The 25,779-nt window shown below is 38.9% G+C and overlaps 1 protein-coding gene across 1 annotated transcript in view; it reads left to right on the top strand.

Annotated features, from left to right (window-relative positions):
• Positions 1-312: 312 nt before the first annotated feature.
• LOC131432735 (junctophilin-1-like) overlaps positions 313-25,779 on the top strand; it is a 373,602-nt gene continuing 348,135 nt past the window's right edge. Inside the window, exon 1 of the mRNA XM_058599215.1 lies at positions 313-1,298. Within this exon, the coding sequence (XP_058455198.1) occupies positions 1,069-1,298 (230 nt within the window). The 5' untranslated portion in view covers positions 313-1,068. The remainder of the gene's footprint in view (positions 1,299-25,779) is intronic.

The raw sequence follows: 25,779 nt of genomic DNA, 5'->3' as shown, positions 1-25,779 counted from the left end.
GGAGACGATAAAATATTACAAATGAAATTAAATTGTGCGATATTTATTCCGCAATGTTTGTGGGCTTCTAATTTATACTTTTTGCTTTTGTGCCGATGCGGTGTTGGCATGGAAAATTATAGACTAAGTTCTTTGTCATACCAACAGTTATTTTCAAAATATACTATTTGGTGAAATGATAGCAATATTTGGTGTTGTATACATAAACCACGGAACTCACGTATGGTTTGTTCTATGCATTCAATGAAACATGGGTATATCTCACTTCACTAGCCCTCACAGATAAAACATTCTGTTATGCTCGCAGTAGGTAACAATCAACGTATCTGCAGGTTTCAGCAGAAGAATTAGAAAAACGATCGAGTGAGAAAACAGGGAAATTGAGTGTACATTCATTGCAGTTGTTGTGGTGGTAGTGAGTTGAAAATTTGACGAAACAAAGTTATTTTTAATACTTAATGTACTATTCGAGTAATCTGTACAATTACACTTCGTACGTACAATCGCATTTGTACACTGTCAAATATAATGGTGATCGTGTACGCGATATACCTTGGCAAACCAACGAATCCGCGTTTCCGTGCATTAGGTTTAGAATTTGTTTTTTGTTCATGTAACAACACAAAAGTGGACAAAGAGTAGAAACGTACATGCTTAAGTACTCCAGTGTCAGTGATAAGCACTCAAAATTTTGAAAAGGTACACGAAGTAACACGAACTTAAACACCTTTTGGAACTTTCGAAATAATGTGCCGATTATAAAATAAAGTTTTAGTTTCAGGTGTTATTTGATGCATATTCAACTAAAGAAATTTAGTGTGGCTGTGTGAATTTGAGTATGTTATTTAATATTGTTTCAAAATGCATGTAGATGATATTATGTGTGTATGAATTGATGGAAACATGCAATATATATCGCATGAAGCTGAAGTATCGTCATCATCGTCATCATCGAGTTCGTTACAAAATAAGAAATATCAATTGCAGTGTTGTTGTCTTTCCAAAAAGTTGTGATAAAGTTTGATTTATATATTAATAGTACAGTGTTGCTACAAAAATAATGCCAATATGGCTGGTGGTAGTCCGCAACAAGGTGTAACAAATCCTGCTGGTTTTGTTAGCAGTCAAAAATTATGTGGTGGCCGCTATGATTTTGAGGACGGTGGTACTTTTTGTGGTGGTTGGGAAGATAACAAAGCACATGGTCATGGCGTATGTACGGGTCCTAAAAATCAAGGTGCTTACTTCGGTGCTTGGCATTACGGCTTTGAAGTCTCTGGTGTTTACATTTGGCCCAGGTAAGTTGAAAGTTTTCAGTGTTATTTTCATTATATTATATTTATCAAAATGTTTGTAAAACTAACTGTTGAAAGAATGATTATAAAACCAACTGAATTTGGTGGAATGATGAAAAATAATTTTATTATCGAGTGAGCGTTTCCAAACCAAACAGTACACTTTTCTTTTGATATCTGGCAGCCGCTCACAATGTCGACAATATTTATGATTTAAGTAGTCGTGACTGCCGGCCTACAATTTATCGAAAACATTAGTTGCTAGATTTTAATATTGATTGTCCTGAAAATACGTTCCACGCTGATCGAACATTCCGTCCAGATATATCCGAACTCCATCCAAATACCTGAAACATCCAGAAGCCATCTTACTAGTGATGGTCAGATTCCAGATATTTGAACAAGGATTTTCGAGTAGGAAACGAAAAAAATGTTACTTTTGAACGGATATGGGTAGGTTTCGGGTATAAGTGTTTGCATAAACGATTCGAGTTCAGTTATCCGATTCGAGTTCAATTACCCGAAACTAACCCGACGCATACCAGACCATCACTACGAAGAAGTCCATCAATTCGTCATTGAAACATGATGTCGAGTTCAATTGTAAAGTGTACACACTTCGTATCACCATGGAGGATGGCCAACTAGAAGTTACATTATACGATACCATACTATGAAAATGCCTTTTTTATGTATTATTTATTGCAGTGTGAATTGAATATAATTGTTAAATATCTTTTTACCTTCCTAATATAGAAAGGCTATGCAATCACTGTGAAAACCGCCTTATCATCCAAGGCCGAGTTTTATATACCATTCCATACAGCTCAATATGCCCCATACAAAATTTTGTACTCACTTATCTCAGAGATAACCAGAACAATTCTCTCCAACTTAAATTTGAATGAAAGGTTTTATGGCCACATAGCCTGCTATTGAATTTTATGCCGATCTGACTTACGATTCCGGAAATACAGGTTGGCATGCTCAAAAATACTGTTGTTATTCACCTGGTGGTGTGATGACGCTTTTCTCATGAATGCTTTGAAAATCGCGTATTTAATTGAGTTGTCAATTATATGACTGTTGAACATTTTCAACATTCATCACTCTGTATTTATGGATCTGGAAGTCGGATCCAGTTAAAAATCCCCATGATGAAATGGAAGATCATCAGAATCCGATTCCGGATACTAGTAAGAGCTTAAACACTCGCAGGGCTGAGCATTATCCAGAGGGTACTTCTGAGTCATGGATAGTCTATTTTCGGCGCAAATTGAAGCCATCGACTTTGATGCAAATTACTAAAGATTTAACATCACATTTTCGGAAGTTATAGAAATCTCAAAAGGTCATAGAGATAAAATTCGAGCTGTAGTTAACGATTTGAAACAGGCTAATACCACTGACAGACATGTGAATTCCGTACAATGATTTCTGTACAACGCTGTACGCGTACAACGATGAGGTGACATGTTTTGCGCACAGAAAGAATATACAGTGAAACGAAACAACTCAAAACTTTGCTTAATTTCCCAGCTCCGATGATCGATAATATAGAAACCAATATTTTTTGCGGTTTGAAGTGTATTCCTAGTAACTGATTCATGACAGATATAATCAATGCCTCTCTGAATTAAAACTAATTTTGTGTGTGAGCGTTCTTCGGATGACAATTTCACTCATATCAAATTTTATGGTTTTAAGATACATTTTTGACACGTTTGTTCTGGGATACATGATTTTTACCTTCACTATTTAAATGTAATTAGCATTAGGGAAAATTTGATGTCCACAATTTTGATGTTCTACCGTACGGTGGGTAATGTCAGAGACATAACTGGATGTCGTGAATACGAAAAAATTGACACGCTCCCTTCACTTTTTCGAATATCAGTTAGTTGATTCTACAGCTATATATTCCAAACTTGAAACATTTCCTTTTTAATTTGCCAATATAGGAGGCTAGGTATGACAAATTTGTAGTTTATTTTTATTGAAGCTATGAAGTTCGAAGATATCTGATTCTTCTCGAAATTTCAGTACGAAACAATTGCAATGGCCTGGTCTGAAATGTATCGACGATCTTCGGTATGCAAGTCATTTTGTTTATTTGTTTCTTATGATTCATCTGACATAGTTTGTCCTAATGAATTAAAATTAATGAACTAAGTACACTAAAATTAATTTTCACGATACACAATATGAAAAAGGTCAAGTAGACGTTGATGAAACACACGGGACGACACATTAAAATCCAAATACTGGAAAAACTCGTTGAATCTCGTACAGACAGAGCGAAAAGGTTCGTGTTGTCCATAAACCGTATTCCTTGATTCCATGAGCAGAAAGTGATCTTTCCGGTGCGTAGAGATTTAACCGCATTAGCAAAGGTGGGCAGTCAATATCCCCCAAAAGCAGTTTTGCAGCAAATGTAGCTTAAGCAATGATTCGTCGTGTTTCCAATGGCTCAAGATTCAATAGACGACATCGATCGGTATAGGGCGGTAAATTCATGGGATCACGCCACGGTAGCAGGCGCAGATCGTATCGCACAAATTTTCGTTGAACAGCTTCAATCCTAGTATTCCAGAGAGCGTGGTAAGGACACCATACCACAGCGTTTGACTCGAGTATAGAGCGTACAAGTGAGCAATACAAAGATCTCAAACACAACGGATCTCGAAACTCTGAGGCAATCTTCATGATGAAACCGAGTTGACGATTGGCTTTGGCTAAAATTTCGTCATAATGAAGTCTAAAAGTCATTTTTTGATCCAGAATGACACCAAGATCCTTTATATTCTCCACTCGTGTCATGGATCTTCCCGCAATGAAATAATCGAATATGACAGGATCAGTTTTACGATGGAAGGAGATGATACAACATTTCTCGATACCTAAACATAAATAGTTTTTTGAGCACCATTTAACGTACGTTTGAATCATTTCTTGTAACTCAATGCAATCCAGGAGACATTTTAAAACTTTAAAGATTTTTGCGTCATCGGCATAGGAGAGTCTGCATTCCGGTGGTAAAAGTAACAGAAAATCGTTCATGAAAATCGAAAACAGCTGCGATCCAAGATTACTGCCTTGCGGAACTCCGGACAGGTTTGAGAAAACTTCTGAAGTCGAGGAGCCAATTTTTACACTGACATAACGGTTTGTTAGGTAGGATCTGAACAATTTCACGCTCATCGATGAGATTCCCAGTCGTTGCAATTTTGATAGAAGAATTCCATGATCCACTCGGTCAAATGCTGCTTTGAGACCCATATACGCTGCGTCGATTTGCCATCCGCCTTCCATACTCTGCACACATTTCGAAGTGAACAACATGAGATTAGATGACACCGAACGTTTCGGATAGAACCCATGCTGCTCGTTATCTATGTAGTTCCTACAGCTGGCAAAGAGGGAATCGTTCACAATAATTTCGAACAGCTTTGAGCAAGAACACAAAGACGTTATTCCTCGATAATTGGAGACATTGCGTTTATCATCTTTTTGTGAACAGGAAACAGATAGGAGAACTTCCATCGAGAAGGAAACTCTCATTGTAGAGTTGAAAGGTTAAACAGTCTTGCTAGTGGATAACTGAGAGCGCCTGCGATCTGTACGCCTCCTCCGCGTGTTTTGTGGCTGTTCAGCGGGGAGCGATCACTCCTGTAAACAGCATACAGGTGACCGAAGAGTTGCACAGAGAAAATTTGATCATTCAGCCAGGTTTCCGTTAGGACGATAATGTCGTATTCGGCATCCGAAACGCTAGGAAGAATGCATCAATTTTTGTCCTCAATCCACGCACGTTCTGGTAGTAAATGCGTAAACCATTCGAAAAAGTAACACTAGAAAGCGGAAAATTGTCAAGTACAGCGGGTTCTAGTAGCTCATTATACTCGTCTGGAGTAGCATGTCGGAAGCCTCCTCTACCACCACCGACCACAGGACCGGGACGATGACGATGATGGATGTCTTCGGGGAGCACAACTGGGTGGAGCGGCAGGGAGACTTCCTTAGTGCTTGTTACTGGGTGTCCCGGATCCGAGGCTGCGACGACGATGGTTGAGGAGTGCCGTTGTCTAAAGGGGTCGTAAGTGCTCCTCTTTCAGCATTACGCACTTTAACGTGATCGACAAATTCGCGAAAGAGAAGTCCACTAGGCCAGGTCGATGCGCCAAGTGATTGTTCTTTTAAAGATGGGTCTAGTCCGACTTTAAACGATATAAACGTCAATTTGGTTGGATCCACATCTTTTGGAACAAGCCGTACGACATCGACAGCGTCAGATACATCGAGACAGCGAGAGACAATTTTTTGCACATCTTCAACGGTCACCAATGGTTGAAATCCAGATAAGTAGAGCCAAAATTTGTGTGATGCTACTGGAGAAACAATGAACGGAACAGATAAATCGCTCAGATCGATAGATTTGGTTCCATGTACAGCAGCATCTTGCACGGCTTGTCCATTGTTTCCACGGCGACGTTTTACTCCTAATTTTGGCCAGCCGCTTGTGTTCATAGAGTTGGCAGAGGATCGCTTGTTTGCTAAATTTTCGACCTGCTTGCCAAGCGCTTTGATCAGATCGAAAAGTTGGCGAACCTGAGCAGAAAGACTATCAAAATTCGTTGGATGGGACTGCTCTGAACCTAGCACATCCTTGATGTAGGAAGACACACTGCGGCCGTTCAGTTCAGTTTTACATTTGGAGCAAACGTACATTGCTGTTCCTTGCGTAAACAGATCCCTGTTTCAACGGTTATTAAAACCACAGCATTGCTGGCTGATGTGAAAGAATGCATCACAAAAACCACATCGCACTGGTTCCAATTCGTTGATCAGCAAGTGGCATTCTCCGCAAAGCTTTTTTTCCATTTTTGTTTTGTTCTGGTTCACCAAACACACAGCAGCAAGTAAATGAACAAAAGAAGAGGTACTGGTTCTAACAATCAGTGTGGCGCCAAAACAATAAAAACTTTATCCGAATTAACGCAAATAGCTTATGAACATGCTCAAACTCGCACACTCCAATGACCGGTTTTGTAAAATACACTTTCGAATACGATTAATATCGAACAAAATCAATATGCTTAAGAAAACACGCCAAAAATCGTAAAAAACTAGCATAGAAAAACTAACGATGTTTCAGCACACAAGTGTTGCCAAATTTGCAAAAATAATGATAGTAATAATAATGATAATAATAATAATAATAATAATACAGATTAATCTGTACATATATGTATGTATAAATAAAATACAGATTAACCTGTATATATGAGAACCCTGTATAGCATGGCATATTTTCACACGACCCCATACTAGTATAAAGATGGGTTCAACATCATCACATTCGCTTTCGCATTGCCGTTCGTAATTGAATGTGTTAGTGACGGTACAAATCTGCCTTTTTTCGGTTTTCGGTGCCATCTAGCTGACGGTGTCTCGTACGTTCAGAGTAGCTGCTTTAACTTAAATGACGCTATTTCTCATTTTTTTTTTGCATAAATATCTGTTTATTAATCTTATTTTTGTGTATTACATCAACATTTTACAGTACAAGTGTTTTGACCCTTTGGCCTTTCATCTTTGTTGTTCATACGATTCGTTATTAATATTAGGTGTTTTAGTTACTCTTGTTTTACATACTAATGTTTAATCATAATATTTATTTTAATTATTTATAAAATTTCTACCTACTTATAACTATCCCTAACCTAATACGTACAAATTTTGAATTATTTGTATTTCAGAGATTGAGCACCTCTCTTCAAATTTCGTGCAGTATTGTTCGAATTTTTGTTCTAGTATATCCAGGGAGGCCATCTCATGTACTTCACTAGTCCTTGTCCAAGGGGGTAGGTTTAGAAACATCTTTAAGATCTTACTTTGAATGCGCTGAAGCCTAAGTTTGTGCGTTCGTGCACAGCCCCGCCAAACAGGGACTGCGTATTCAATTGCGGGGTAGATGATTTGTTTAGAGACAGCCATCTGATTCTTCAGGCACAGTTTAGATGTTCTACAAATCAGCGGATACAGAGACCTAATGAATATGCTGCATTTTTGAACGATTTTGTCAACATGTGACCTGAATATCAGATGTCTGTCAAAGGTGAGTCCTAGATAGATAACTTCGTCGGACCATTGGATGATCTCATCACCGAATCGTATTCGGCATTCGTCTGATGGAACAAGTTTTGGAGATCTTGAATGTGGAAACAAGATGACCTGAGTTTTTGCTGCATTGATCACAATTTTCCAGCTTGTAAAATATTCCGTTAAAGCGTCCAGACCTGTATGTAGTTTATTTTTCAGAGCATTAATGACACGACCTTTGTAAAGAATGGCAGTATCATCAGCAAATTGTGACAGAACACCACCACCTGGAAGAGGTGGGATGTCTGATGTGAAAAAGTTGTATAGAATGGGACCTAGGATACTTCGCTGGGGTACACCAGCAGGAATAGTAAATCTTTCTGAAAGTGCATTATTCAGAGAAACCTGGAATGCTCTATCTGCAAGATAATTTTTGATAATTTTAATAAGATACATGGGAAAATTATACCGATGCAGTTTGAACACCAGTCCATCGTGCCACACATTATCGAATGCCTTTTCAATATCCAATATTGCCATGGCAGTCGTTTTGGACACTGATTTGTTTTGCTGGATGACGTTGTTAACCCTTGTGAGCTGGTGGATGGTGGATCTTCCTTTCCGGAACCCAAACTGTTCTTCCAGAAATATATCCTGTTCATCTGCAAAAGCAAGAATTCGCCTTTGTATTGATTTTTCAAACAGCTTGGATAGGGCAGAGAGTAAGCTGATGGGCCGATAGCTCTTGGAAAAGGAAGGATCTTTCCCCGGTTTCAAAACTGGGATAACTTTAGCTAACTTCCACATTGAAGGGAAGTAACCAAGCTCCCAGCACCTGTTAAAAAGTTTAGCTAAGAAGACAAATGAGCGAATACTCAAATGTTTCAGCTCAATGTTGAATGTTTTGTCGAAATCGGGGGCCTTCATATTTTTGGATTTTTTCACAAAAGCCATCAGCTCATTCGCAGTGACTCTACTTTCCTCAGGAACCAAGCTGTCTGATTGGTCAACCTCAGCTACGCTATCAGCAACGGCTCTTTCATATGGACTAACAATGTTGAGTCTTAAATTGTGAGAACACACAAACTGCTGGCCTAGCGCATTTGCCTTCTCTACTGGTGTGATTAAAGGTATTCCTTCAGCTGCGTCCTGGGGTGATATCAGAGGAGGAATAGGCTTCGGTTTTTTCATAAGCACCTTCGTTAAGGACCAGAAGGGCTTGGAATGTGGGAGAATTTCTCGAAGCTTTTGCTGGAAGTTCCTGTTGCGAAGCTCAGATATCCTTTCCTTTTCTTCCTATCTAGGATGCCAGTTCGTTGATACTGCCTCCGGTAGATATTCCGAAGTCGGATGAGTTTCTTGGTGACACTGTCGATTTGAAGAGAGGAACTCGGTATATGTTGTACTGGAACCGTCCTATCACGAGCGACTGTGATTGAATGCTGGAAGGAAGATAGGGCCGCATCGATTTCCATCGGGGAATCGAGTGGCAAATCTATATTAATAAGTTGGTCGGCGATTTGTTGAAATTGGACCCAATCGGTGCGATAATAGTTCCTCCGTGGTTGAATAGGCACTGTTTCTGGTGAAGATCCCAACGTCAATATTACTGGAAAGTGGTCAGAAGAGAGCTCGTAGAAGACAACCGGAGAGCTGTCTATGGCGATGTTGCTGATGAATATATCCAAAATGGAATGAACTCCCGATCTGGAAAGTCGCGTTGGTTGATCCGGAGCGAAGAAGTTTTATTGTCCAGCTTCGTAGTCTTCGGCAAGTACGAATCCGTTTCGATTCTGTCTTCTGTTTCCCCACAGCTCATGCCGTGCGTTCAGGTCCCCAGCAATGATGAATTTGTTCTGTCGTCGAGTGAGCATAGCCAGATCTCGCTTCAATGATGCACACGTACCATCTCGAAGATTGGTTTGTTTGGGGCAGTACACTGCAATGATGATGATGGGTCCCATCGTCGTTGTAATCTCAATTCCGAAGGCTTCTATGAGTTGCAATTTAAAGGCTGACAGAAGCCTGTGCTGAATGGATCGTTTAATGGCAATGGCAACTCCCCCTCCTCTGATAGTTGCCCTGTCGAGCCTGTGAATCCTGTAATTGGAAATAAAAATAGAAATTTCAGGTTTAAGATGAGTTTCAGTTAAAATAGCAATATCGGCATTCTTCTCTTGAAGAAAGTCGGACAATTCAGCAGTTTTGCTCCTGAGTGAGCAAGCATTCCAATTTACTATAACCAACTCATTATATTGCATATTCGATGATGAATTTGCCTAAGGCGTTGATTTGATCTAACCGCGTTCTGCAGTTTCGTAGTTTTGTTGTCATTGTTTCAAAACTGACGATCAGTTGTTCAGCAGAAAATAAATCACCAGAGTCATTCTTTGCTTGTGGTTGATTATTGCCCCATCCAGGAGGGATTTTTGAGGAAGATTCTTTTTGTGATCCAGCGGCTGAATTTTTTGGATTGCTGCGAGGAAGTGGCGGCAAATTCGGAATATCCCTCTTCGGTGGGAGCCGTGGGAAATTAATTTCATCCTTCTGTAGAACATTCTTGCGCGTTGATTGTTTGCGGGACGCCTGTTGTCGAATTTTTGTGAACTCAGCACGTTTGGGACACGATTTGCTAGTAGATGGATGGTCGCCATCACAGTTCACACATTTTACAGCGATGTCATCTAGTAAGCAATCGTTGGTATTGTGTGATTCGGCACATTTCCCGCACCGACTTTTCATGTGGCAATTCCTCGCTCCATGGCCGTAGTTTAAACAGTTCGTGCACTGTGTGACATCCCGATGTACCGGTTTATACTTTTGCCATTCGATGATTATGTGAAATAACGATTTAATCGTTTTCAGTTGACTCATGGTGATGGAGCCCTTCTCCAGATGAATCAGGTACAGTTGATCTCTAAACTTTTTGTCCGTATTATGTCGCTTCATTTTAAATACCATCAAAGGCTTTAGTCCAGCCTCCGACAGTGCCTGCTTTAGTTCGGCTTCCATCATGTCGGGTAGTCCTCGAAGTACAACCTTCATAGGTTTGTTGGCGGCAATATCGTGTGTGAAGTATTCCGCTTTTGTCTGCTTCAGATAGCATTCCACTCCTTCGTAGTGGTTCAAAGCCGGAAAAGTTATTTTGTAGCCTTCAGTACATAAACGGATTGTTGCCTGTAGTCCTTTGCTGATCAGTGTGTTGAAATCCGAGCGTAGAGTTGGTGGGAAGCCCTTCAGGTAGAAAGGCGGCATTTTTTCCTTCTTCTGCAGTTCCTCTTCGACATCTACTGGCAGATCAGCATATTGGTTTTTACTCAGCAAACGGTCGTTTACCTGTACATCACTTGGCTTCAGACGCTTAGCATGCTTTGGATCCTTCTCGGATCTATGGCGGTTTTTACCCATAGCTTGGGTAGGTAGACAACTGTGAATAAAAAAATAAAACAAAATCGAAATTACTCGTAGTAGGTTATTCGTCTATCCACATCGAGTGTTAGATGACGAATTGGACGCTATTTCTCACATCACATTTCATTTTATACCTGCTACTGGTAACGGTGTAGGGACGTCCCCTTTGTTAGAATTCCTTTCCTGTAGACAGAACGGGAAACAGTGAAACGATATAAAAGAGAGAGTTATTATAGCAGCAGCCAGTAATACTGAATTGGCTGTCGAGCTGTTAACAGCATCTTGTGGAATTTTTACGCAGAAACACGCACACAGGAGGATTAAAGGGCAAGGCAAAGTCCCGCTCGAACCGTGCTGGTCTGCAGTTCCCAGTTGGCAAAATCCATCGTCTGCTCCGGAAGGGAAACTACGCAGAGCGTGTCGGTGCCGGTGCATCGGTCTTTCTGGCGCCAGTGATAGAGTACTTGGCTCAACTTTTATATGAATGCTCTTGTATAGATTCAGACATCTCGTGTTCTGATTGGCTGGTGCTCTCATGGGTTAAATCAAACAGGTTTTTCAATAGTTTACTATTGAAAGATTTCAATGTTGTTGCAATACGTTCAAGTTAAAAATTTTCGATTCTATTGGTAGTTAGATTATATAAATCCTTTCACAGATCACTGAGCTTTCAAAATACGAGAAAGGCAAACGCGCCTTATGAATTATCTTCTTTGATACTCGTTTATACCAAACATTTCAGAAAAGTTCAATTTTGAACTATTTGAAAATATGTCACAGAACTGAAAATTTTATTATAAAATTGTGATCATATTTCCGATGGCGTGTAGTAAGAATTATGTTGATTCATTAGATATAACATGAGATATTCACGATCAAAAACTTATCACTCTCTCAGAGGGTAAATTTTGAAAAGGCGCCCCATAGTAAAGTAAGTCGTATTCACGACAAAATGCTTTCAACGAAACATTTTATTCATTACGAAATTTTCATAAAAAGGATTACGTTTATCATAAAGCTGATTTTAAAATCTTCTTGAATTTGAAATCATTCCGAAATGGATTTGACATAGGTTTGATTCTTAATTTTACTGCATAACGCTTATGAAAAATGGTCTACTAGGCTGGAATATAATCTCATAAGGGTTTTATTAGGATTTTGAGGAGTTTAAAGTTGGTTTATTGTTGTTGTGTATATTTATCGTTTATTAATACCACATGTGCATTCAAAATATGAATCATTTTGTGCTCTAAATCCATTTCAACAATTTACATGTTATTGAATAGAACACAATAACTCAATAGTGCTGATTTTATGTACAAATATGAATATATTATTATCTTTATTTGTGTTTAAAAACTTCACCAAATTTATAAACATTTCTTGGTTTGACTGCTTTTTGAAAATAAGCTACAACGTTGATAAAGTGTATAAGTTTTATGCTACTGGTTAGCATTTTACAGAGATTTTTTTTTTCAAAATAAAACAAAGGTTGTTTATTATTTGATACTCTGAAGAAGTAAATATTGTTTCGTGAGTTCAACATCGCTCGTCAATGGCGCTGGTAGCAGTAAACAGTGATGTGATTTTGCACAATACAACGATAAATGACCGTAGTGTGGAAATCACCGTTGTATCATGATGCTCGCGTGATACCACCGTGATTCAGGGTGACAGACATGTGATTTCTCGGTGTACAGTGATTCCGATATCACATGTCTGTCATAAGCATAACGAAATTGTAACCTGTGAATTATTCATTATTGAATATCGAGTTTACATTGAAGGAGGTGGAAATTGACGGTGTTGTCACTGAAGCAAGTCTGACAGTCGATTACTTTCTTAAAAATGGAGTTGGTCGTTTCAAAAACTCTACGCTTGAGGAAGTTAAGTTACTCGAGTGCAAGCAATTGTACTCAGCATGTGTTAATGATGGAGTCTAGATTTATCATCCTTCCGATTCGTTTCGTGTGACATTTGCCAGATCTGCGTTGTCTAGCCATGTATACATCGAGAAAATTCGTCTTCCTATTCAGCTTTTTGTTCCGCATGTTATGAATTGCACGAACTGTAAAAAATCGGGCATACAGCTACTTATCGTAATGATAAGCTTAAATGTATCAAATGTCAAGGGCTCCATAAGAATAATCTTTGCGATAAAGACATTGAAAAATGTGTTTATTGTGGGGAGAGCACTCATGATCCCTCAGCATGAGCTGCATTTAAGTTCCGTAAAGACAAAATGAAGCTTTCTATAAGAGCACGGTCTAAGCGGACATATGCAGAAATGCCTAAAACTGTCATTGATGCCCCCTATCGAAACAGTAAACGCGAAATAATAATAATTATATTATTATTATTATTATTGTTATTATTATTATTATTATCATTGTTATTATTTTTATCATTATTATTATTATTATTATTATTATTATTATTATTATTATTATTATTATTATTATTATTATTATTATTATTATTATTATTATTGTTATTATTCCCTCCCATGGCTGTGAGGTTGTGTGGTTTTCGCGTGAGACCTGATGGGTGAGATGATCTGTGAGTGAAGTGTAAGAGTACCTCAGCTCTTAGTCATATACCATTCGACTCAGTTCGTCGATTACGTAAAATGTCTGTGTGTGTGTGTGTATGTAACGTTTTTTTACACTAACTTTTCTCGGAGATGGCTGAACCGATTTTCAAATCGAACCGACTTAGATTCAAATGAAAGGTCTTGTGGTCCCATACAAAATTCCTGAAATATTATTTGGATCCGACTTCCGGTTCGGGACTTATGGGGTAAAATGCGCAAAAAAAAAGAAAATATGTGTTCTAACTTTTCTCATAGATGGCGCGACCGATTATCACAATCTTAGGTTCAAATGAAAGGTCCTGTGGTCCCATACGTAATTCCTGAATTTCATGCGGATCCGGGAATATAGGGTAAAGTGGGTTAAAAATTGAGAATGGGGAAAAACTTTAAAAAATTTTCTAAACGACCTCAAATGTTTTCCAATTGATAGTTTTTATCAATAGACGGACAAACAAACCGATTTCGGTTATTCGTTTAAGAATCGAAGAAAATGATTTTGAGGAATACCACCGTATTATATATGATAGTATGATTGATATGAGAAAGGCATCATTACACCACTAGGTGGATTAAAACAGGTTTTGGATATCAAACTACCTCAAGAACAGTATTTTAGTAAAATATAATAGCAGAACATTCAATCAGTTTTTATTGTTATAAAATAGTAACAACAATACAACATAAAGCTTGCTTCAGATAGAATTGGAACAAAGACAATTGCCTGTATTTCAGTTATTTTTTATTGAATTCAAGGTCTTTTTTATACAAATGTAGCGTTATATTATTCGTCACGGTTTCGAAGGAATTCTCGAATTTTTCCTATAACACGGCTCATTAGGCGGCGCACACCTTCTTCGTCCATCGTTTTAGCTATCTTATTCCACCAGGTCGTCATCTGATTGATGTCTTTGGCAACCTTTCTCTTTGCCTTGAGTCTCCTCTTCATGATTGCCCAGTATTTCTCAATAGGCCGGAACTGGGGGCAGTTGGGTTGGTTATGGTTTTTCGGAACAAACTGGACCCCTTTCTCTGCATACCATTCTTGAACGACTTTGCTGCAGGCATGGCAAAAACACGGATCCGTTCTGCACGGTACTCACCATCATAGCCTGTCCGCACTACACCGGGACGACCGGGACGGGACCGTCCGGGACTATCCGGGACGTTTTTTTTCCTCATCGGCGATGACTGAGCTGCCGGCGTGTGCATGTATTGGAATCCCGGACCCGGCATAAAATCCATTTGCTTGCCGCCGATATTCCTCACCGAGTTTTTCGCACCATGCCGACAGCCCACACAGAAAGAGAGTGAATTGAGAGAGCAAGAGCGAAAGGAAGACCGAAATGAATCCAAATCGTTTCATTGATATTTCTTAGCTTAATTGATTGATTGATTTAGTTAATCATCAAGAGTCCTTACAATCGAGTAATGTCATTATAATTAGCCATTACATTACATTTTAGGATGGTGATTTTTTAATTGTTGCTACTCATTACATATTGAATTACACTACAGATCCTCGTCTATGGTCCCCTATTGATTATGTTATCATTGAATTAAATAGAAATGTTCATGGTTCATTGTACATCTATTCGAAAAACTATTTTAAACTAGCTGACCCGTCGAACTTCGTCTCGCCCGTTGTTTTTTATTTATGTTTTCGGACAGTAGAATTGTGAAACGTTATGCTGTTAATGTATCTTTCCATTATTTTACTGATTACTTGGCTGCGATGAATTCATAAAAATATTGTGAATATGTTAAAAGCTTTTGTTACGCAAAAATAAAGCGAATGCACCGCGAATCATCTTTTGAGTCAGTGCATCGAATAGCGATTGTTGATCTCTCTCAGACTATGGTTTCGACATATGAAATAAAAAGTGAAGCAAAAATAACTGAGATGACTACTTTAAATTGATTAGAACAAATTTACAAAAGCTGCCCTCGCGACTTGTAATTCGTCACTTTTCGCTAGTCTGGTGATATTATTTAATCGTGTTTGATGAATGTTCGTAGCGTGACAATCACAGGAAGAAACAATTTAGCGATAAAACTTTATTTTTACTTTTAATGTATGACTTCTGGTCAGTCAGTAACTATTTAGTAAATTTTTTGGTGTGGGGGAGTGGTGGGCAAAAAAAAATTTTAACATATCAGAGACTCGGATGTTTTGCATCGCTAAGTTCGACTCCTCTGGTAGACGGTGAAAGTTTAGATGCGAGAAATCTTCTTCTTACTTAAATGAACGTTGTTACGTCGAATTTTCCGCACTTTATCTTCAAATCCTTACTCCTCCTTGTAATCGCCAGTCGAAATTTGGAGTCTTCCTTTTTTAGTTAAACTTCTAGTTTGCGTAGAAGTAATTCAAAGCAGTGTTGCGACATCCTGAAGTATTCGTGGAATTTTTATCCATCGGCTACTAACTCTTTGAAAAGTGTAGCAAATTCTCCCTCCGTTTCACATTTCGTCCAAGCTTCATGAACCCACTTCTTTTTTTTAGCAGAGGGAGTTTGATCCTCATCTTCCTCTTCAAATGCAATAGCCATCATCATAACTTCGTCATCAGTGAAGTTCTCCATTTTCTACTAACTAAATATTATTTATCACTTTACGTTAACACTTAACGCTCGTCGCTGTATAAGTTTTTACGTCGTCCCTCATGAAATATATCGTATATTAACGCTTCTGATACTTGTTTCAAACTACTTTTATTACACCTAACTCGGGCAATAAATACTTGTTGGTAGGTATTCAAACGTTATTGAAAATATAAATATATAGGTACACAGATTCGCTAATTGATAGGTAACGAAATTGTGAACGTGGTATAGTGTTCATTTTATCAGGTAACCATTAAACATAATTGATTTTATGTGTATATAGAGAAGGGCCCATCGAGTCGAAAATCCGCATGTAGAGCATGTAAAGGACTGACCCGGCTACTTGTACACAAAATAATTTGAAGCAACAAATTTTACAATAAACAATCCACACTCCAAATTCTTAACTTATTAGAGCGGTTGGTGGAATGAACTAAATCGCTTTTAAAGAAAAAAATCCTTTTATGTTCACTATATTCAGTCCAATTTGATTTGAATAAGTGAAAGAAAATTTAATAATAGTACTATATGTTGAAAATTGACATAGTCTGGACCTTATCCTTCTTCAAGGTTGGTTAACTCAGAAGCGAACCGTTGAACAATTGTACTCAAACCTGCAAAATCATTGTCATCTGAATACAGAGAAATATTGGGAAAATAAATCGATTTCAAACAGCCGTTTGCACCGCATACTAATCCAGAAGTATTTCTGGCTTCCTAGAGTTGCCGGATGTAACAGTTTTTTTAAGGCTACCTGAAATACCAAAACTGCTGCCATAGTACGAGTCAAGACGCTAGTTAGTGGAATGAACTAAATCTACCCGTTGGCTGCCTCCAAATCCTGTCCTTCGCGAGTAAAAATCTTCGTTTGTCACGCACCTCTTTTTACTTAAGTCTAGAGCTTCTATTCATAAATCAAACAATAAACATTTATTAAAATAAAAAATTTAAAATCATAATATATGGTTAAATTAAATCCTCATGTTTAGTAGACGTCTCCATTGTTAAAAATACCCATTGTCTCTATAAGTACATTTATTAAAACATCACAGATACAACAAGTAACTGTGCTTGTAAAGAAGTTTCGTCACATTATCACTTTATAGCTTTATTAATAATGTATGGCAGTGGATTCGAATTGAAGTAAAACATCGTACTTGTTTCTTGCGTTGTTTCATATTAATTCCAATCTCTAATAATAACAATAATAAGAGAGACAGTGGGGCACGTGTCCACGGTCTTAGTAATAAGCACACAAATATATGTTGCTCCCGAGCTCATTATTACGTAAAAGCGGCACTGCTGTAAATCAAAATAAGCCTAGTTCCTTCAGACTAAACCTTTCAATAATAATAAGACTGAACTACCATTTATTTATTCTATTTAAAATAGTTTTTCGAATAGATGTACAATGAACCATGAACATTTCTATTTAATTCAATTATAACATAATCAATAGGGGACCATAGACGAAGATCTGTAGTGTAATTCAATATGTAATGAGTAGCAACAATTAAAAAATCACCATCCTAAAATGTAATGTAATGGCTAATTATAATGACATTACTCGATTGTAAGGACTCTTGATGATTAACTAAATCAATCAATCAATTAAGCTAAGAAATATCAATGAAACGATTTGGATTCATTTCGGTCTTCCTTTCGCTCTTGCTCTCTCAATTCACTCTCTATCTGTGTGGGCTGTCGGCATGGTGCGAAAAACTCGGTGAGGAATATCGGTGGCAAGCAAATGGATTTTATGCCGGGTCCGGGATTCCAATACATGCACACGCCGGCAGCTCAGTCATCGCCGATGAGGAAAAAAAACGTCCCGGATAGTCCCGGACGGTCCCGTCCCGGTCGTCCCGGTGTAGTGCGGACAGGCTATCACTCGTGAGCACACCACCAGGAGTATTGAATGCTACGCTTCGTGCCCGTGTTGAAAAACACACACCGAACGTGTAATTGTCAACCACCGGTGCTTGGATTTTCGGGCAGCACTGAAGTCGAGTGTTCCTGACTTCGGCAAACACCGAAGCCGAGTGTTTCCGATTTTGCCATATACGTTGCTTGTACTATAAGCACCTATAGCGCCACGGTATGACGAAAAATGCGTTTGAATGATTAATTCTTTTTTCATCAATACGCGTCTGATTGAATTCAATTGATTGACAATATAACCTTCGGTGCCTTCGCGAAATTGAAAACACTCGGCTCCGGTGTTTAACGAAACTGAAAACATGGAGTTTCGGTATATGCCGAAGCTTGAAACACCAGCGCCGAAAATAAAACAGCGCCACGAGCACCGTGGCTTCGGATATTGCGTTTCGTGTTTCTCTTTGTGCACTGGCACGCAATGGCATTCTCAATACACGCGGTGGCGGTGGTTATATGAAGCACGCAGTGCAGTGCAGTGTTTGGGCATGCCTGCTTTGCTGTAATGACAGCTTGCCAAATCTCGCCAAAACATTACGGGATGGTCGTCGGATCGAATGAACGGCAAAATTCGTTTTTGGAGACGCTATTTTTAGTATAGTTCATTGTCTTATTTGCAACGAAAATTTTCGTTTTTTGCCACAGCTGCAAATTCCCTGCCAAATCATAAATTTTCTTGCAAATTTGTCGGCAAAAACAAATTTAAATTTGGCTGGAACAACCCCCCGAGCCGTTGCCAAGTAAAATTTTTGACCTGGGATTTGCCCGAAGTCAGCCTTGACATAGGTTTCATCGTCCATCAGAAGACCCGTCGAACTTGGTCAGCACCTGATCATATAGTTTCCGAGCACGAATTATGACCACACTATTCTGTTTTACGGTCCGTTTTGGCTGTTTGCTAGCTCGATACGACTTGAATCCTTCCCGGAGTCGAGTTCTCGTCACGGTACATACAATGGGCAGCACCGAATTTTCTGGCCAAATCACGGTCTGACAGATTAGGATTCCTCTTAATCGTCTTTAAAATCTTACCACGCAGTTTCCGGTCGACAGTTCCACTCCGACGATTCTCTTGTGGCTTCCGCATCGTCGTAAATGTTTCCTTATACCGTTTGATAACGCGCCATACGGTATTTCTGGGCAATTTCAGTTGTTTAGCTAGCCTAGATGCAGATCACAATGGATTTTCCAAATTACTGTGCACAATTTTTCCCTTCTTTCGGCTTTCATGTTGATTGTTTACAAAGTACAGTCGATTTGCGGAATGTCAAAAATCATACGTGAAGCTGACAAAATTCCCGACACGTGGGCGCCAAGAACTTCCAAATGCGTCCGCCAGGAGCACCACAATATGAGCAAAAGTTTGTTCCAATTCTAAATGAAGCAAGCTTAACGTAATGAATTTTAAAGCAGCTTCCAAATTAGCGTGTTAAAAATCCCAACTTCCATATGGTTGATGACTCAAAAACAGGGAGGATATAATCAAGATTGATATTAACACTATTTCGATTTGTTGGTCTGGTCAGTTGATCATCAAAGTCATTTACGAATTGATAAGTATAAGCTTAAGCTCAAAAATGTCCCGATGAGTCACGGTGATATTTTCGAAATTTTCTTTAGGGGCACTGCATGTCCTCGCGTGCTTTCACAAAAAGTCCTGTATGTTTGTATGTATGATATATATATATATATATATATATATATATATATATATATATATATATATATATATATATATATATATATATATATATATATATATATATATATATACATATATATATATATATATATATATATATATATATATATATATATATATATATATATATATATATATATATATATATATATATATATATATATATATATATAAACATGAGAAATACTGTTTGGAGGGCTGGCTAAATCGCTTAGGAACGTATTGATCGATTGCATACGTCATAACGTTAGAAAAGGTTTGAGTCGCAAAAACAAAAACAATGATACTATTGTAGTCGCCTTTTTTGAGCTGACGATGCGAGAATTATATAGGTCGTGCGACGATTCATGTAATTCACCGATAATAAGGATTTCATCACTAGGTCACATATGAACGGAAGTAATTTCGTCTATCGATTGTATATGCGTATCGATCAGTGACAGGCCACGTATCCGGTTCGGCGGAAGATAAACCACACAGAGAAATAATGATGAGCTATCACTTAGACTGTTCTTCACACATACCTGCTCAACGTTGTTTTCAGAAGCGTTCTGCAAAAGTTGTGCTTTCAAACGATGACGAATAGCAACAAGAACTCCACCACCGATTATTTTGTTACAATGTATTTTCGGTCAGCCAGGAATTTTGTATGGGGCCACAATGCCTTTTATTTGAATCTAAGTTTGTGAAAATCGGTTCAGCCATCCCTGAGAAAAGTTAAGGCACTTATTTTCACATTTTTTTGCACATTTTACCCCAAAATTCCGGAACCGGAAGTAGGATCCAAATAATATTCAAGAATTTTGTATGGGACCACAAGACCTTTCATTTGAATCTAAGTTTGTGAAAATCGGATCAGCCATCTCCGAGAAAAGTTAGTGCAAAGAAACGTTACATACACACAGACGCACATAAACACACACACATACACACACAGACAGAGAGAGAGAGAGATTTTGCGTACTCGACGAACTTAGTCGAATGGTATATGACACTCGGCCCTCCGGGCCTTGTTTCAAAAGTCGGTTTTTACAGTGATTGCATAACCTTTCTATATGAGAAATGCAAAACATTAAACGAATAAAAGTAAATGTCTAGCATTGCGGAAGTGCAAATTTTAGAAAAATACACCTCAAAGGCTAAACTATATTAAAGTCTTTCCAGTAGAATTGTCCATTTGAATCACTTTACGAAGAAAAGCCATTTTCTTTCCTATCGATCATCCGGTAAAGAAGTTTGAGAATCATTGTATCTAATTGCCTCATTCTCGAGAGCATGGTTATTTTTTGGCAGTTCGATAGTTATTTTCCGACATTGAAAAAAATAAAGGCACGAATACACTAAAAATGAAATAAGTCTAAGGTACCCATAGTAAATACAAAAATAAAGAATATATGGTGGTGGATGCACTAAAAAGTTATTACAAACTTACTATACTTTTAGCGTTTAAATTTTATGCGAATGTTCAAATTGACGATAAAATTCTTTCAGAACAATTGATTCTACTCTATTTTTATGTCTTCCATAAATTTTTACATATATTTTGAAAATATCATTTAAATGAAAGTCAATTATGATGATTCCAAAGTTACTTAAAAGATCAATTAAAATGATTTTATATCAAAATAAATTTCAAGACAGAGAACGTACAAACTTATTCATTTTATAAACAGTGATTCGAGAAGATTTTATACATTTTGATCGAAAAATGTGAATGTGAAAATTGTGAATAACCGTCAACCAATAATCTCAGTAATGGTGTAATTTCAATGATCCTTGGTTCAAAAGCGTCGATAATCTTTGGAAATCGTCTGAAAATACTATGGCAACAATACAAGGGAGAAAACATGTGAAACACAGAAAATATTTGGTTACTTTCATTGGTTTTCACTTCCGCATATTATCAATTTCTAACTGTTCAATTAGGTTACAAGATACTGGAAAGACTTTAATATTTGTACAGCTACTATCGCTTTGTGATTTAAACAATAAGTTATCGTCTAGATCTAGTTCTTCGCATACTTAGGCATCTGCTTGGTGTATAGCCTAATCAAAGGCGCTTCCTTGGAAGAATATGGAGAAAAATTGTGCCAAATGCAGTCAAGTCATTACTGGTATTGATTCAGTCGTTTGCCGTGAATACTGTGGATGCTCATTTCACATGGCACGCTCGGAAGTCTCACGCGCTCTTTCGGGGTATTTTACATGGCACCAAAAAAATCTTTTTTGGATGTGTGATGCTTGCGCTAGTATGTTCGAGAACTCGCATCTCCGCTTTATCACGAAAGCTGCAGACAAGAACTCACCATTGGTATCACTTACGGAGGAAATAAACGACTTACAGAGCGAGATAAAAGCGTTATCTAAACCGACTCCACGGACACCCAACCCACTCAACCGGCCCTGCCATCCCGGGACCATCGTCGTCCGGCTAAGAGACCTCGTTGACTCGATACCGAACAAAAGGCTTCCGAGTGCTAATCGGCATCTAAACTTATAGGCGAAAACGTCGTTCATGTTCCAGTGTGTGAACAATCGACTGATAAGTTTTGACTTTATTTGTCTCGTATTCGATCTGACGTCACGAATAACGAGATTTCTGCCATGGTACAAGCCAATCTCGGACTAGCTCAGGACCCGGTTGTTGTTAATTGGTTGCCAAAGGTGCTGACGTTAGTACCATGATTTTTGTCTCGTTCAAAGTCGGTCTTGATCGAGCGCTGGAGTCCGTTGCTTTAAATCCCGCAACGTGGCCACAAGGAATTTACTTTCGCGAGTTCGAGGACAAATCTACTCAAAAATTTCCGATTCCTCCTGTAGTGGACCCGTCTCCTACGCCTGCATCGCCGCAAGTGAATGCTGCTCGACAATAACTGGGTATAACACACTGGGACGCACCGTTGTTCGATTAATGGAAGCCTCCGACACCTCCACCCCAGTCGCGCCGTCACCGTCAGCGTTCATCAGCCGTCCCGGTCCTGTGGGCGGATGCGGTGAAGGGGGTTTCCAAACTTTTCACCATGGCAAGTATTCATCATTTCCCAGTTATGTATGCGCTGATTCGTTTTCTGGTTCCAGTTCAGTGTCTTCTACTCAGTTCGGTTGCACATCTCATCCAAGTTAGTCGATAAACTAAACCCGCTTACGTTCGGGACAGAAGAAACCAAGTACAGTATTGTGTAGTGAACAATAGAACGACCTCGAAATGAGCGAACCAAACGAACAAAAGCTACCGCCGGTACGAAAGAATACAATTATTGTTGACTTCAGACAGTGCAAAAATTCGACCTTCGATACGAGAACTTGAAGGTTTGCTTAAGGAGCAAATGCATCTTGACATTAAACGTGTGCATTTACTTCAATGCAATAAGACCAATAATGTTGTTTATATCCAGTTCTAGAAAGAGTTGGATGCAATTCAATTCGCTAAAGACAATAATAATTTGCACTATGTGGAGCATGAAAATATCAAGTACAACATTCCAGTATATATGGAAGATAGTGCTATAGAAGTGCGTGTGCATGATCTTCCCTCAAGCGTCATCGATCCTTATATTCGCGCAACTATGTCCCAATACGGAGAGATTCTCTCTATCGAAAAAGAAAAGTGGAAGATTTTTTGTCGTGAATACGACTTACTTTACTATGGGGTGCCTTTTCAAAATTAGCCTTATGGAAGAATGGGCAGAACTTAATCGTGAATATCTCGACTTGTATTCAAGGCAGCAACATAATTCTTTCACCATTTCATCAAAAATATGATCAGGAATTTAGGATAATATTTTGAACAGTGTGAGATAACCACAAACAACTCAAATATTAAGTTTTCTTAAACTTTGAAAACAACGCGGAAAACTCTTTACTTTTGCTTGGCTTTTTCGCGCAAGGACGATGATTTTGAGATAGTCAGGCACATATCTTCAACTGACTGCGTATAAAAGGGGAACCGTGGTCGAAATTTGATCATATTTTCGTCATCTAACACTCGATGTGGATAGACGAATAACCTACTACGACTAATTTCGATTTTGTTTTATTTTTTATTCGCAGTTGTCTACCTACCCAAGCTATGGGTAAAAACCGCCATAGATCCGAGAAGGATCCAAAGCATGCTAAGCGTCTGAAGCCAAGTGATGTACAGGTAAACGACCGTTTGCTGAGTAAAAACCAATATGCTGATCTGCCAGTAGATGTCGAAGAGGAACTGCAGAAGAAGGAAAAAATGCCGCCTTTCTACCTGAAGGGCTTCCCACCAACTCTACGCTCGGATTTCAACACACTGATCAGCAAAGGACTACAGGCAACAATCCGTTTATGTACTGAAGGCTACAAAATAACTGTTTCGGCTTTGAACCACTACAAAGGAGTGGAATGTTATCTGAAGCAGACAAAAGCGGAATACTTCACACACGATATTGCCGCCAACAAACCTATGAAGGTTGTACTTCGAGGACTACCCGACATGATGGAAGCCGAACTAAAGCAGGCACTGTCGGAGGCTGGACTAAAGCCTTTGATGGTGTTTAATATGAAGCGACATAATACGGACAAAAAGTTTAGAGATCAACTGTACCTGATTCATCTGGAGAAGGGCTCCATCACCATGAGTCAACTGAAAACGATTAAATCGTTATTTCACATAATCATCGAATGGCAAAAGTATAAACCGGTACATCGGGATGTCACACAGTGCACGAACTGTTTGAACTACGGCCATGTAGCGAGGAATTGCCACATGAAAAGTCGGTGCGGGAAATGTGCCGAATCACACAATACCAACGATTGCTTACTAGATGACATCGCTGTAAAATGTGTGAACTGTGATGGCGACCATCCATCTACTAGCAAATCGTGTCCCAAACGTGCTGAGTTCACAAAAATTCGACAACAGGCGTCCCGCAAACAATCAACGCGCAAGAATGTTCCACAGAAGGATGAAATTAATTTCCCACGGCTCCCACCGAAAAGGGATATTCCGAATTTGCCGCCACTTCCTCACAGCAACCCAAAAGATTCAACCGTTGGTTATAGTAAATTGGAATGCTTGCTCACTCAGGAGCAAAACTGCTGAATTGTCCGACTTTCTTCAAGAGAAGAATGCCGATATTGCTATTTTAACTGAAACTCATCTTAAACCTGATATTTCTATTTTTATTTCCTATTACAGGATTCACAGGCTCGACAGGACAACTACCAGAGGAGGGGGAGTTGCCATTGCCGTTAAACGATCCATTCGGCACAGGCTTCTGTCAGCCTTTAAATTGCAACTTATAGAAGCCATCGGAATTGAGATTACAACGACGATGGGACCCATCATCATCATTACAGCGTACTGCCCCAAACAAACAAATCTTCGAGATGGTACGTGTGCATCATTGAAGCGAGATTTGGCTATGCTCACTCGACGACAGAACAAATTCATCATTGCTGGGGACCTGAACGCACGGCATGAGCTGTGGGGAAACAAAAGACAGAATCGAAACGGATTCGTACTTGCCGAAGATTACGAAGCTGGACAATACAACATCTTTGCTCCGGATCAACCAATGCGACTTTCCAGATCGGGAGTTCATTCCATTTTGGATATATTCATCAGCAACATCGCCATAGACAGCTCTCCGGTTGTCTTCTACGAGCTCTCTTTCGACCACTTTCCAGTAATATTGACGTTGGGATCTTCACCAGAAACAGTGCCTATTCAACCACGGAGGAACTATTATCGCACCGATTGGGTCCAATTTCAACAAATCGCCGACCAACTTATTAATATCGATTTGCCACTTGATTCCCCGATGGAAATCGATGCGGCCCTATCTTCCTTCCAGCATTCAATCACAGTCGCTCGTGATAGGACGGTTCCAGTACAACATATGCCGAGTTCCTCTCTTCAAATTGACAGTGTCACCAAGAAACTCATCCGACTTCGGAATATCTACCGGAGGCAGTATCAACGAACTGGCATCCTAGAAAGGAAGACTTCTTATAACAACTTAACTAGGATAATCCAGGAAAGGATATCTGAGCTTCGCAACAGGAACTTCCAGCAAAAGCTTCGAGAAATTCTCCCACATTCAAAGCCCTTCTGGTCCTTAACGAAGGTGCTTAAGAAAAAACCGAAGCCTATTCCTTCCGAAGTTAGTC

Source organism: Malaya genurostris, chromosome 2 (genome assembly GCF_030247185.1).
Source record: "Malaya genurostris strain Urasoe2022 chromosome 2, Malgen_1.1, whole genome shotgun sequence".
NCBI classification, from domain to species: Eukaryota; Metazoa; Arthropoda; class Insecta; order Diptera; family Culicidae; genus Malaya; species Malaya genurostris.
This window is presented reverse-complemented; position numbering and strand designations above follow the sequence as displayed.